Source organism: Pyrus communis, chromosome 9 (assembly GCF_963583255.1).
Source record: "Pyrus communis chromosome 9, drPyrComm1.1, whole genome shotgun sequence".
Lineage (NCBI taxonomy): Eukaryota > Viridiplantae > Streptophyta > Magnoliopsida > Rosales > Rosaceae > Pyrus > Pyrus communis.
Genome location: NC_084811.1, coordinates 1,601,253 through 1,614,212, shown reverse-complemented (window position 1 = coordinate 1,614,212; position 12,960 = coordinate 1,601,253). Strand labels below are relative to the sequence as shown.

The 12,960-nt window shown below is 37.8% G+C and overlaps 2 protein-coding genes across 8 annotated transcripts; both read left to right on the top strand.

The window, feature by feature from the left end:
• The first annotated feature begins 418 nt into the window (after positions 1 to 418).
• LOC137745560 (uncharacterized) lies at positions 419 to 4,340 on the top strand. 7 transcript variants are annotated; one of them, XM_068485528.1, is made up of 5 exons: positions 419 to 906; positions 1,104 to 1,146; positions 1,338 to 1,423; positions 1,525 to 2,539; positions 3,250 to 4,340. In XM_068485528.1, exon 4 carries the CDS (start codon positions 1,595 to 1,597, stop codon positions 2,492 to 2,494), a length of 900 nt encoding a protein of 299 aa, XP_068341629.1. In that variant the 5' UTR covers positions 419 to 906; positions 1,104 to 1,146; positions 1,338 to 1,423; positions 1,525 to 1,594; the 3' UTR covers positions 2,495 to 2,539; positions 3,250 to 4,340. The 7 variants fall into 7 exon arrangements, with proteins under 7 accessions (XP_068341629.1, XP_068341627.1, XP_068341626.1 ...); XM_068485526.1 differs by having other exon boundaries at positions 1,327 to 1,423; positions 3,282 to 4,340; XM_068485525.1 differs by having other exon boundaries at positions 1,327 to 1,423; positions 3,255 to 4,340.
• A 2,170-nt stretch (positions 4,341 to 6,510) lies between these two features.
• LOC137746325 (CRC domain-containing protein TSO1-like) lies at positions 6,511 to 10,422 on the top strand. The gene is made up of 10 exons (XM_068486411.1): positions 6,511 to 6,646; positions 6,979 to 7,145; positions 7,236 to 7,926; positions 8,022 to 8,464; positions 8,551 to 8,625; positions 8,808 to 8,988; positions 9,075 to 9,170; positions 9,286 to 9,352; positions 9,450 to 9,570; positions 9,655 to 10,422. Exons 1-10 carry the CDS (start codon positions 6,587 to 6,589, stop codon positions 9,944 to 9,946), a joined length of 2,193 nt encoding a protein of 730 aa, XP_068342512.1. The 5' UTR covers positions 6,511 to 6,586; the 3' UTR covers positions 9,947 to 10,422.
• Positions 10,423 to 12,960: the final 2,538 nt, after the last annotated feature.

Below are 12,960 nucleotides of genomic sequence, written 5' to 3'. Positions count from 1 at the left end.
AATTAAATCCCATATTTAGCAAAAGTAATCGTTGAAAAATATACTCTTTCGACCAGGACACAACTTGAATGAACTTGTCTGTTTGAGATTACTTTTAAGAGGACTAAATATTTTCGATGTTAAGAGATTCTCCTAACAACATTTGAACAAAAAAAAAATTAAAAACTCAAATCACAAAAGTGTTTTTTGAAAAAGCGCATGCCAACTAGTTGAGGCACTTTTCCTAAAAAAACTCTTAAAATTTGATAATAATTTCAACATGTTTCTTGAAAATTAATTTCAACAAAACGCTTATGAACAGAAATACATCCAACAAAACGAACCCAGAAGCATTATTTTTTGAAATACTGTGTGCGATGCAAGTTATTATTGTTTCTTAAAAACCAATTAATGTGAGACATAATCGTGCTTGCACTTCACAAAAGCCGGTGGAGGGGCCTCTTCCCCCAAAAACTCTTCTTTAAAATAACATGCAAAAATTAGGGAGCAAAAATAAAGCTTTATTCTTTTCCTTCTTTTATTTTTCCGTTTTTATGACTTAATTTCCATGAGAGTGGAGGTTTTAAAATCCCAGCTCTGAAAGCTTTCCGAGCACATATCACCAAAACAAATTTGCAAATTTGCCCTCTTCCTATAAACTCTGAGGAAAATTCCCCATTGGGTTTCAGTTTTTGGGGCTTCACTCTCTCTCTGTATCTCATGTGAGCATGTCAGCTAAAGCAAAGTTCTAGAGAGAGAAATCATGAGTGAGGAGAGAGAGTAGAGAGAGAGATGCTTTTTTTTTCCTTTCTGTTCTGTAATCTTTTCAAAAACCAACCTTTCCAGCAAAACCCAGTTGCTATATATCCCTCTTTTTGCTTCACCTTCATTAGACTACACAAGCAAGCAGCTGTCAACGTCTTTGAGGTATATATATTTTTGACATTTATCTCTCTCTCTCTCTCCTCTCCTCTCTCTGAGTGCAGCAGCTTTACTGTTTTTACTTCATATTCTCTCTGTTTCTTTGGGGTAAAGATTTAATTTTTATTTATAAATAGTGTTACTTGTTTTATATATTTTTGACATTTATCTCTCTCTCTCTCTCCTCCTCTCTCTGAGTGCAGCAGCTTTACTGTTTTTTCTTCATATTCTCTCTGTTTCTTTGAGGTAAAGATTTAATTTTTATTTATAAATAGTGTTATTTGTTTTGGCGGAGGTCTTCCCGTTGATAGTGAAACAAGTCTGCTTTTTGTCTTCTACTTCTCTCTCTCTCTCTCTGTGATTTATTTTACAGCCCACATTTTTAAAGCTGGTTTCTTTAAATTTAGATTAATGGATTTTGTGCAGTAATGCATCAGGAGCCAGCAACCCAGATCAAGTCAAGGCTGGATTATCAGATTTTGAAGCATTTCTGAGTTGGGTTTTTGCCCCTGGTCAATTTGAGGTAACTTCTCTGCTTCTTCTTGTTGTTTTGCTTATCTTTTTGCTCTTGTTTTTGGTAATTTCTGAGTGGTTTTGTGGGTTTTGTGTTGTTTTTTGTGTAAGGTCACCAATCGTTTGTTAAAATTCCCCAAAGAAAGTTTGGAAAAGTGAATTGCGGTGCTTGGTTTGAAAAATGAGAGATTTCCCATCTTGTTTTGGTGAAAATGGGGTTCAGGTTGCTGATTCTTCATCATCAAATAGTAGTAGGGGTGCCCAGAATTTGGTTACTTGTATGTATCAATGCCGGTTACGAGGCCGGTCTTGCTTGATTACTGTGACTTGGAGTAGGAATTTGATGGGTCAAGGCCTTAGTGTTGGGATAGATGATTCATCAAACCAGTGTCTTTGTAAGGTTGATATTAAACCCTGGTTGTTCTCCAAGAGAAGAGGGTCCAAGAGTTTAGAAGCTTATTCGAGTCAAATAGATATATATTGGGACCTTTCGTCGGCAAAATTCGGATCCGGGCCTGAACCTTTGGAGGGATATTATGTCGGGGTTGTGGTGGACAGGCAAATGCTTCTCCTTCTCGGAGACATGAGGAAAGAAGCTTTCAAAAAGACTAGTGCCAACCCTGTGCCTTCGAGTGCTGTTTGCGTTGCTAAGAGAGAGCATATTTTTGGTAAGAGGGGATTCACCACAAAGGCTCAGTTTTGCAATAATGGTCAAGTTCATGACCTTGTAATTGAATGTGACACTGTCGGCGTCAATGATCCATGCCTCCTGGTGCGCATTGACAGCAAGCCTGTGATGCAGGTGAAGAGACTTCGGTGGAAGTTCCGAGGGAACCATACCATCTTGGTTGATGGGCTTGCAGTTGAAGTTTTCTGGGATGTTCACAATTGGCTGTTTGGTACATCACCTGGAAATGCTGTTTTTATGTTCAAGACGTGTCTCTCAGCAGAGAAGTTGTGGGCTAGTCAACCAGCCTCTGATCCAAGCACGTTGCAGTGGTCATTTTCGCAGAGATTCTCGGATAGTAAGTCACAAAGTCTAGGATTCTCGCTGATTCTGTATGCTTGGAAGAATGAATAGAGGAAGTCAGATGTTCTCCATTGATTGCTAACAGAAAAACCTCTAGTGAGTGATGTTTTTCTCAGCTATGTGATTGAATTACTGCAAAAAAGATGATTATATATGATCATTTGTTTTTTCTCAACCTCTTTTGGTTTCTCTTCATGAGTAGCTTGAGCAATCAAAATACATCAGACAGTTTTGTTTTTACTGGTTGTATATGCTCCATATACCGTTAATTTCACTGTTTATTTTTTTTTTTTTTTTTTCTTTTGCCTATTGAGAATTCTATGTTAAAATCATGGATGCGCAAATATTGAAATTAATGCACTCTTACTCAGCAAATCATTGAACTTCTTATTTGATCATGTTTGCGCTAGCTATAGTGATGTTCTTTTCCAAAGTCGGAATGAATGCTAATGGACTTGGCCACATCCTATTCTTGTTAAGTAGCCATATCTGATTTTATTTTTGTAACATTTCTTTGAATTGGCCTAACTCCACTTGTATTTGGGATCATTTTATACTGCTGATTGTGTTGTGGGTATTGCTGTGCGAATACTTTGACAAGTATGAAACGGTTCAGACCCTCCATTTTACGTATTCTTGCATTTAGATGCTTGACCATCACGGAAATATAGCTAGACTACAAGAGATTGAAAGCATGAAGTACTATGGTACTTGAATGATGTTTGTATAACTAGGTAACTGATGCTATTGAGCTTTTGAGTGAGATTAAGCAATTGACGGAGGTCTACTGCTTTTGCTTGTTGAAGTCCAGATTATAGCTTTTGGGTGCTTGTGCTAGGAATGCTTTTCTCTTGGGACGGTTCAAGGAGCCGAGATCTCACATTCACTATACAAGTCAAACATAGAAGTAATGGGAATCTTTGGTCTGGAAAATTTTACAGTTGCTAGCAATCAAGTGGAAGAAAGGATATAGAAGGTTAAATTGTACATAACTGAAGGAATGTGAAGGGGTAGGATTAAGCACCCTGCACAACTTCCTGGCTTACTTTGCCTGTTTCGGGTGAAGGGTCAAATGATAATGTATGTGCTAGGCATGAATTTGTGGATAAAAAGGGGACAATTCGCAGCTGCTCTTTTTCTTGAAGCCTCGAAAAGCATCTTCTATAGCCCGAGGTCGGATACAGCACATTATCTTGTATCAAGGAGCATTGTGATGAAGAGAGTTCAACAATTATTTTGTGCTTGATTTCTCTGTAGATGTACCTGTTTACCCTATGGAGCCTGCTCATCTTGCAACACATTGTGCTTCCTTTGCATCAGGGCTCAAAATTCAACTGTATATGCTCTAGCTGAAACCCGGAACAATCACATCTTCCACCTCTTTACCCCCTCCCCCTTCAGCCGAGCTACTTCGATACCTTCCACTATGCGTTTCCACTGTGAGTAATTTTTGCAGAAGTTTAAGCCTGTCTTAGTTGTAGTTTGGTGTTAACTCGAAATTTAAAGATGGTTGGTTGAGATTTGCATAGCATTCAAAGAGTGAGTTATTTTTGCTGAAGAAAGCTGCCAAACTTCATGCTTATTGAACCTTACACTTCATATTTTCTCTGTTGATTTATGGATGCATTCACTGGTTGAATGTTGCAGCTACGATTTTGTTGTAACAGGCACAAACCCGGCCACAAATTTGGCGTAGGCTGAGCGTTCGCGGTGGTAGGGTTAGCGCCGGAATTAGGCTAGGGTTAAGCTATTTACGGGAGAAATTTTCAAATCTCGGGTGAGTTCTTTAGCTCCTCCGAGCCAGGCCAGGTTCAGTTCCTTCAGACATTAGCTTGTGACAACCCCTAATTGGTCAAAATATTCAAAACATGTGTTGGTTAAGGATTTAAATGGATGCAATAGCCCTAATTGATGGTTTGTCATTGTTGAAATTATTTTAAAAGCAATTTTTTTTTTTTTTTTAAAGCTTGGGTCAAAATTGTGTTCGGTAATTGAAAAAAAAGGTGCTTTTTGTAAAAATCATGGATTCAAAACAACAGAAAACAAAAGTAGCTCTACCTCTGCTTCTAAAAACAACATATTTTTTTTGCAACACAACAACCTCAAACTAACCCGAGGGTCTCCTTGTACTGATTTCTATAGGAGCTTTTATGTGCATTAGGTGAAGTTTGAATATTTGGTATATGTACCTAACTAGATACAAATAAATTAGAGTTTGTTGGGAATGCGTTGGTCCACTTATAGTTGCTATTGCAATTAAGCGTTGTGCATTGAATTTGAATACTTGAATGTTTGTATCAACCCATATTTTGTTTTATACTACGGAGACAGAGATTTGAACTTTAAGGGCACCTTTTAGAGCCAATTTGGCTACACGGCACATCTATTCAACTCAAAGTGTTTATGTGTGTTGGTACTACGGTTTGGTAATATTTTTCTTCACTTATAAGTGAGAAGTCTTAGGTTCAATTCTCGCCAAAGGTAAATTTTAACCACATTATTATGGCAAGTCCATTGTGAGGGTTGGCCAACTCCCCCAAATAATATTGTTTGTTCCAAAAAAAAAAAAAAAAAAAAAAGAACTGTTTATGTCAGTGTTTGACAAAAATAATTTAAGGTGATTCCCGAATGTTAAAGTTGTATGGATGCAATATTCGTTGTGCATCTTGATCAAGTGGATCGTATTTTTTGTAGATTTTGATGTGATTGTAAATGTGCTCATGGGTAACAATTTTTTTTTTTTTTTTTTTTTAAATCTTTCTAATAAAAGTACTTATGAGCTTAAATGCTTTTATAAAAGTAGGCCGAAACCGACTTTAAGGCTGGTCCAATTTGGGCTTGTCAGCTCTAAGCTTTTTTTGAATTCTAAAAGTACTTATAAGTTCTTCTCATAAAATCGTTTATGTTTCTAACAAAAATTCTTATAAAATACTTCTTATTAAAGCAAACTCAAAGCGAACCTTAAAGATTGGTTCGATTTAGGGTTTCTTGCCCCAGCCCAAAAAACCGAGTGTAAGTGTGAACTCTGTTCCGGTCGAAAATCTTCTTACACAAACAACTTACATGAAACTCAAAAAATAACATAATATTTTGGAGCACGATGGAATTTTCTCGAACTCACAATCCTTCATTAAGATAGAAAAAGATATGCAAAATAAGAAAACGAAGGGGAAAGAGATGATTGCCTTTCTGCCGAACTGCCAGAGTATTCTGTTGCAGGATTATGAAAGCTACAGCTTTCGAACTATTTGCCACCCAATTTTCACACCCATTCAATTATTGATAATGTCCCAAATATATAACTTAAAAAAATTCGAAAAATATATAATCTCAAAAAACGCATGTGTATTTCCATGGACTGATAAATGAATTGAAGAAGATTAATCGTAAAAAATTAACAAATGACTGTGTGAATTGCTTAACTTGACTTCAATTCAATTGAGGAATAATACAAAACTCCACTAATCACTACCAATTAACTACAACAACAACAATCAAGTCGTACATGAAGTGGAGTTGGCTGTATGAATCTTAGAATATCATTACGCTCAGCTTTGCATCAAGTCTTTCGTTAGCTCCAAGTACTCTATATATTCTCTTATAGTCTTTTTCAAATTCTTTACAAGTCTTTCTCTACCTTTTTCGTCCTGAGCCTCCCTTTTATAGTCACATATTCTAACCGGAGTATCAACTATTAACAATTTAAATATTAGGGATTTAACAACTAACAATTTAACTCCTTGACTTGACTCTATCTCTTTATCGATTCCCCTCTCTCCTAACAACTAACTATTTAACCCCTAACGCTGTATCCTTTGTTAAAAAAAAAAAAAAAAAAAAAAAAAAAAAAACTATTGTGGGCCGTGGTCATATTGGGCTTTTTATCTTTTGGGGTCCTATACTCATTTGCAAATGGGAGTTTAACGACATGCCGTTTATCTGAACCGAAACCTCACGAACACAAGGTCAAGGGCGGTCCCCACACACACAGAGACAAAAGAAAAAAACAAAAAAACGAAAATCCCTCCCTTTCCCGCCTTGCCGCCCCAGTCCTCCCCCTTCTATTATTTTCACTCTGTTTCTCTCTCTAAAATTCTATAGAGAGAGAGAGAGATTTGATGCGGCGGAGCTTCATCTCCGACCATGGACACTCCGCTGAAGAATCAGATCACCCCCACCACTCCTCTTCCTGCTAAATACGAGGTCTTTTTTTTTTTTTTTCAATTTTTTTTATGAATTAATTTTTTTTTCCTGGGTCAAATGGGTTCTGCTGGGTTTAGTTTTTTCATGTTCTTCAATTTATTTGCAAATTTAAAATTTTGGTTTAAAATTTTAAAATCTGGATTCGAATCAAGTTTTCATTTTTGTCACTTCCCACTGTTCATTTTCCACTTTGCAGAAATGGGTTTGTTGTAATTTTTCAGAATTTTGTATGATTCCTGCAAAACCCTTCGATTCCTTCTCAATCTTTCGAGATCGGTTGCGTTTTCTAGGCCGTAGAGTGCGAAATGATTCCTGTTTGATGATTTCTGCAGGATTCCCCTGTGTTCAACTACATTAGCAATCTTTCCCCAATTGAGCCGGTGAACTCCGCAGGAAACGATCATCACACTTTCAACTCCCTAGCTTTTGCATCTCTTCCTTCTATTTTCGCTTCGCCGCAGAATCTTTCGGTCCCAGAAACACGCTTCTTACTTAGAAGGTAAGGTTTTAACCATATCTTTTCTTCCTGCGTTGCTGATTTTACTACTTTTAATTGTACTAGTGTTTGATGTTTTGTTCATGTTGTCAGGCATCACTTCTCTGATTCACCGAAACCCGAGTCCTTCCAGAGTGGAAACCGAAACAGTAAAAGTGATGGAGTTCCGGTTTCTGTTGAGCAAGCGTATTTAGGTACTGACGAACCGGAATGCTTTGCATCCGGAAGTTCTTCAGATGTAGAGGTAGCTAGTGCAGTACCAACTGAGAATTTGGAACCACCGGTTGAGTTTCTAAATACCTTGAAGTATAGTTCTGGTAGCCCACATAGAAATGATGTACATCATTCGAAAGGAAGGCACTCGTTTTTCGAGAGGGAAACACATTTACGCAGAATTCGGAGAGTTGAGCAGAAGAAAGATGCAGCCGCATGCGATTTGGTGAGGTTGATTTCTGATGATCAGTTAAAATTCGATTTGACAACCATTAAAGAGAGTTGTGCGGGGCACGATCCTAAACCAGTAGATCCTGGAGAAATCTCTTTTATGTCAAACATCCTACGAGACAATGATATTGAAGTAGAGGAATCTGCTGGTCCTATCGATTCTAGTGAAGAATGCGAATTGGGAAAGGTCAGTAATCAACCAGAAGGTATTCGGGGAACTAAGGAAACAGATCAAGCTCCGGCGATACTTTCTGGTACTTTACTGGATAAGTTAACTGTTAATGATCCAAGTGGTATTGTGGATAAAAAGTCGCTGAATTGTATACATTCTAGCTGCAAGGTAATATACTGGTTTGGACAATATTTTTTGTTGAACTGAGTTTCATACTTTTTCGATTTGATGGTAATGCAACAATTTTGTTTGACCTTGTGCAGCCTAGTTCTCAGTCATACGCAATACGCAGGCGCTGTTTGGATTTTGAAAGGCCAGCAGCTCACCAAAGGAAATCAATAGATGCTAGTGGCAGTTCTTTAGCCTTACCGCAGTCCAGTTGTGAAGTCGCCTCTGTCGAAAAGCAGTTGGTTCAAACTATAAAAGGTTGTGATTATTCATCTTCAAGGTTACCTGGCATTGGTTTGCACTTGAACGCTCTTGCAACTTCTAGTGAAAGTAACTTAAGTAAGGTTGTCAAGCATGATATTTCTGAGAGTCGAGTGACAAATTTTCCAAACTCCAAGATATCTAGTACTTCTTTGACTCCCAGTGAGGTTTGTCGTGATGAATCATGTAAAAATAAAGCTCAGGTTGCAGAAACTCCTCCCCAAGTATGTGCAGCAGTTGGTCAAGAACATGACTGTAATAGTCCTGAGAAGAAAAGGCATGCGCCATAAATTTTAATGACTATTCGTATTCTTTACTTCTATCCATCTGAATGCCGTTGTTTTAACATTTGATAACTTGCAGGCTTAAGTTGCAGCCTGTTGGAGAAAGTTTGGCTTGCAAGCGCTGTAACTGTAAGAGATCAAAATGTTTGAAACTGTGAGTTTTGTGCATACCTTATCTGTCAAACTATGAGTTTATGTATGCAGTATATCGACTAATTGGCAGTTTAGTGTTTGGTAATCAATTATAATTTTCAATTTTCGCTGTTTGCCTTGTACACTATGGATTGGTTCCTTTCCATTCATCTCTTACCTTGACCTCCCATGTTCTCCATGCAGTTATTGCGACTGTTTTGCTGCTGGTCTCTACTGTATTGAGCCTTGTTCATGTCAAGAATGCTTCAACAAGCCTAATTATGAGAATATTGTTTTAGAGAATCGCAAACTGATTGAATCCCGCAACCCACTTGCATTTGCTCCCAAAGTAACTGCAAGCGCCGTTGCTATTCTACAGCACGGGGTTAGAAATTATAACCGAGATCATCTGTTGCATTTGCATTGTCCTATAAATTATAATCATGTAGACTCACAATGTTGCCTATGCAGGAGGAAACTAACTCGACTCCGTCTTCAGCTAGGCATAAAAGGGGATGCAATTGTAGAAAATCAAGTTGCTTGAAAAAGTACTGTGAATGCTTCCAGGTACCGAGTTTTGGCCCCTTTTGTATGAATGTAACGCTCTTGTAAATCTATTAAAGTTTTTGGTATATATCTACCAACTGATATGGTCCATGGACCCTTCGATTTTCTTACCAAGGGTGGTGCTGGATGCGGCATCCTCTGCAGATGTGTAGGGTGTAAGAACACTTTTGGCCGGAAAGATGGTGAGCAAAGTCATACGAAATTTAACTAATCATTTTATGTTCTAATAGGATTCACGATTTGTGTACCTATAATTTATTCTTTTTCTTTATCCAATAGAATCTAAACAAGCTGAAGTTGGAGGAGATGAATCAGTAGTTCCGAATATGGATGCACTGAATGTCAGTTTACCGACAGTAAGGGATCAAGATCTCCCAATGGCACGTTCGAGGATTTTCAGGTTTTCGACTCACTTATTTGTTAGACTGTATGTAACTTCTTTGAGATGTATTGTAAAATGTTTGAAGGTTATTTTGTTTTGCAGACCTCCTCGAGACCAATTGACATCCTCTTCTAACGGGAAACAGAAAATATTTTCTCTGCATTCTGTGGTATCATCTCCTCAGCTCGAAAAGCATCTTCAGGCAATTCCTGAAGACGGAACTCTTGAGACGTTGGCTAGCAGTGGCTCACATAAGTCAACCTCTCCAAACTCAAAGAGGGTATCGCCTCCTCACAGCGGCAGCGAGTTCGGGTCAGCTTGGAGGGGCGGCAGGAAGTTAGTTCTGAGATCCATTCCACCATTCCCGACTCTGGAATCACCACGAAAGCAGTGACTTGCGCCACGATAGAAGTCTAAGAAACTGAAGTCGAAAGAGAAAAATCAGGAAATCGGAAAAAGGGTGCAGAAAAAAGAAGAGAGACTTGTTCTTGCTCTCGCAATTCAGGAAGATGGAAATCGCCGTATGGGCTGGTCCAAGTCCAACCAAGAAAAACATGGGACTTTTTGCATGAATTATGACTGGTAGTTTACGGACAGCAGCAAGGGATCAAGATCTCCCAATTATTTGGCTTTCCCAACTCTTGAATCAACACGAAAGCAGTGACTTAGGCCACAAGCTTCAGTCACGCACTCCACTTCAACGCATATTCTCTGCTGCATAGTTGTGATACAAAGATGTGGCTTCTTGCAATCTTTATGTTACGAATACTGAATCACTGATGGCGTTAACCGTTACTCCTAAAACGATGTCAAGTTTTGTAATACGTTTGTGTTTCTCTTAAGAGGAGGAGGAAAAGTAGATTATTTCTTACCCGGAACCCTTTTTTCTTCAAAATCTTTAACCACTCTAAAACTGGAGCATGTGACGGTAACTATTGAACCTCGCCGTCCTGTGTCACTTCCATCTTTGAGAACTCTGTCCCTCAAATCTGTCTTTCCTATCCTTGATTTTCCCTTCAGCCGGATGCCTTTCCCCCGCACTCGAGAATTTGTCAATTGTTTCGTGTTCTACTGCTGCTGCTGCTGCTGCTGACGATTTCTATGTCATGAGGATGACCGCTGTGGGTCTCAGATCTTTGGAAGTTATCGATTGGCATTGCAAAGCAATTACTGCTATTGCTAAAAATCTTGAATCCGTAACCATTGTTTCAAGGAGGCTAGACTCGATGCCTCAAAGCGAATGATTTGTAGGTTTGAGATCGGAGCACCTTCCTTTCCTGCATTCGGGAAAAAGGAGGCCATGTAGAATTTTTCAGGTCGATGGCCCACTCTAACAATATCAATATTGTCTTCACTTAAGACCTGCATAATCTTCAGGTGCAAAGTTTTATCACAAAAGATCTCAATGTTAGTTAAAGTGGGGTAATTCTATATAAATGGGTTCTCTTCTTCCCTCTTGGCCGATGTGGGACAATTGGAGGTTCCAACACGTTTATGTATGCTGAATGTTTTTCTTTCGAAAATTATATGTATGCTGCTTATTGCTGTGAATATGCCGCATGAATTTATCATCAATGTTTAGTATACGCTATTGTTTCAATGTCATTATCTTCACTTCCTCCAAGACAAGGGAGTCAAATTACATGTATGCTTATTGTTGATAAATTCGTTTGGATGTCCTTTTAAAATGACTGAAAGCGCTTTGAAAGAAAATGTTTTTTGATTCCAAAGCACAGTGCTTTCTGCAAGAAGCACCAATTATGTGTTTCTTTCAGGAAGCACTTTAAGTGTTTTTCCAGGAGGATTGGTTCTAAAAATATTTTCACCAAAAGCGTTTTTAGTCATTTTAAACGCACATTCAAAATGTTTGCTTATTGTTGTGAAGAATCTCAAGTTGCACAGAGGTTCAAGTCGTAATTCAGTATCAAATTAATGCACACAAAACTCATAGTTTGCAAGCCAAGCTTTCTCCAACAGCAACCTCTATATAAGATTGTTGAACAGCAATTCGCACTGGAACTCGATCACATTTGTTTCTTTGGTTTCCTTCCACTCTGGGTGGACTCCGGTTCTGATGCCTCCGAGAAGCACTGCCCGACAACCAACAGGATCCTCTCCGGATTTTTTTGATGAGGATCCTGAGTATCTGTAAATAGTTCATCGTACGGTCAGTTTTTGTTAAATATTGTGTATGTTTATTTTTAAATAAAAATATTCAAATCCTCACAAAGAAGATCCGGCAAGGATCTAGACTCGCCTGACAACATGAACAAACCTTCTAATTAGGAATCTGGTTTTGGTGATGGAAAGATTCTGCAGCAAAGCAAAAGTAAATAGATGGAGGAGATGCGAAGGCTACCAAGTAAAATGTGTGCTCATTTCCAGCGTCAAATTTGTATTGAAAAATTATTGCTTTAGTGAATAATAACCATTCGAGTACATCTCCACCCATAAATGAATTGCCAAGGTAATTTTTGTATTAAAAAATTATTTTAAAAAAAAAATAACAAAAGGATAATTTTATTTTTAATTTCGGATAAGATTTTTAACCAATCTCATCAAGACACATATCATTATTTGAAATTATAATTTGTGTGGATAGATTTTTGATTGGATTTTTAACCAATCCCGTTACGTGTCATGATTCTGTAAGAATTTTGTGAATATATTTTTGATAAGATTTTTAATCAATCCTATCGTACCACGTGTCACTATCCATTTAAAATATTTGTGGATAGATTTTTGATATGATTTTCAATCAATCACGTCGCGTGGCATCAACCTTATCCTTTTATTTTCCTTTATATAAACCCTACATCCAACCTAAAGCTCACACACCAAATACAAAGTTTTTCTCCAATATTTTGTTCAAGATTTACCTCGATATTTTGTTGCTTTTTAGATGGAGAAACTGAGGAACATAAGAGTTATTATAGCCGATAACCTAGATAGATGTGTGGGTAATAACTGGCAAGATAAATCCTCACCAAGCATTTTCCTTCCAGTAGCAACTGACAAGAAATTCCTAGTGGTGAGATGGCACATCTCAATCTACAAATCTTGCTAGTTATTACCCACCTATGTATCTAGGTTATCAGCTATACTAACTGTTATGTTTTCCCCTGTTTCTCTATCTAAGAAGCATCAGATCCACCTGGTTGCTTTCTTTTTCATCCTATGAAGGGTAACAATTGACTGATATTCTTGAACAAAATATCGAGGTGAATCTTGCTTTGTTCACATTTTCTTTTATCGAAATTATTATTAACATACTCTATTTGAAGCCAGCCAATATGTGCTTTAAGCTTAAGGTACTATATTAAGCTTTCTCAATGGATCAAGCACATATTTTGTTCAAGAATATTAGTCAATTGTTACCCTTCATAGGATGAAAAAGCATTTGGGTGG

Bases quoted from the DNA above. Each gene is read 5' to 3' on its own strand.
- LOC137746325 (XM_068486411.1), top strand. From the start codon at position 6,587: ATGGACACTCCGCTGAAGAATCAGATCACCCCCACCACTCCTCTTCCT. The intron at 6,647-6,978 runs GTCTTTTTTTTT...TGATTTCTGCAG, and splicing joins CTCTTCCTGCTAAATACGAG to GATTCCCCTGTGTTCAACTA. The intron at 7,146-7,235 runs GTAAGGTTTTAA...TCATGTTGTCAG, and splicing joins ACACGCTTCTTACTTAGAAG to GCATCACTTCTCTGATTCAC.
- LOC137745560 (XM_068485529.1), top strand. From the start codon at position 1,595: ATGAGAGATTTCCCATCTTGTTTTGGTGAAAATGGGGTTCAGGTTGCT.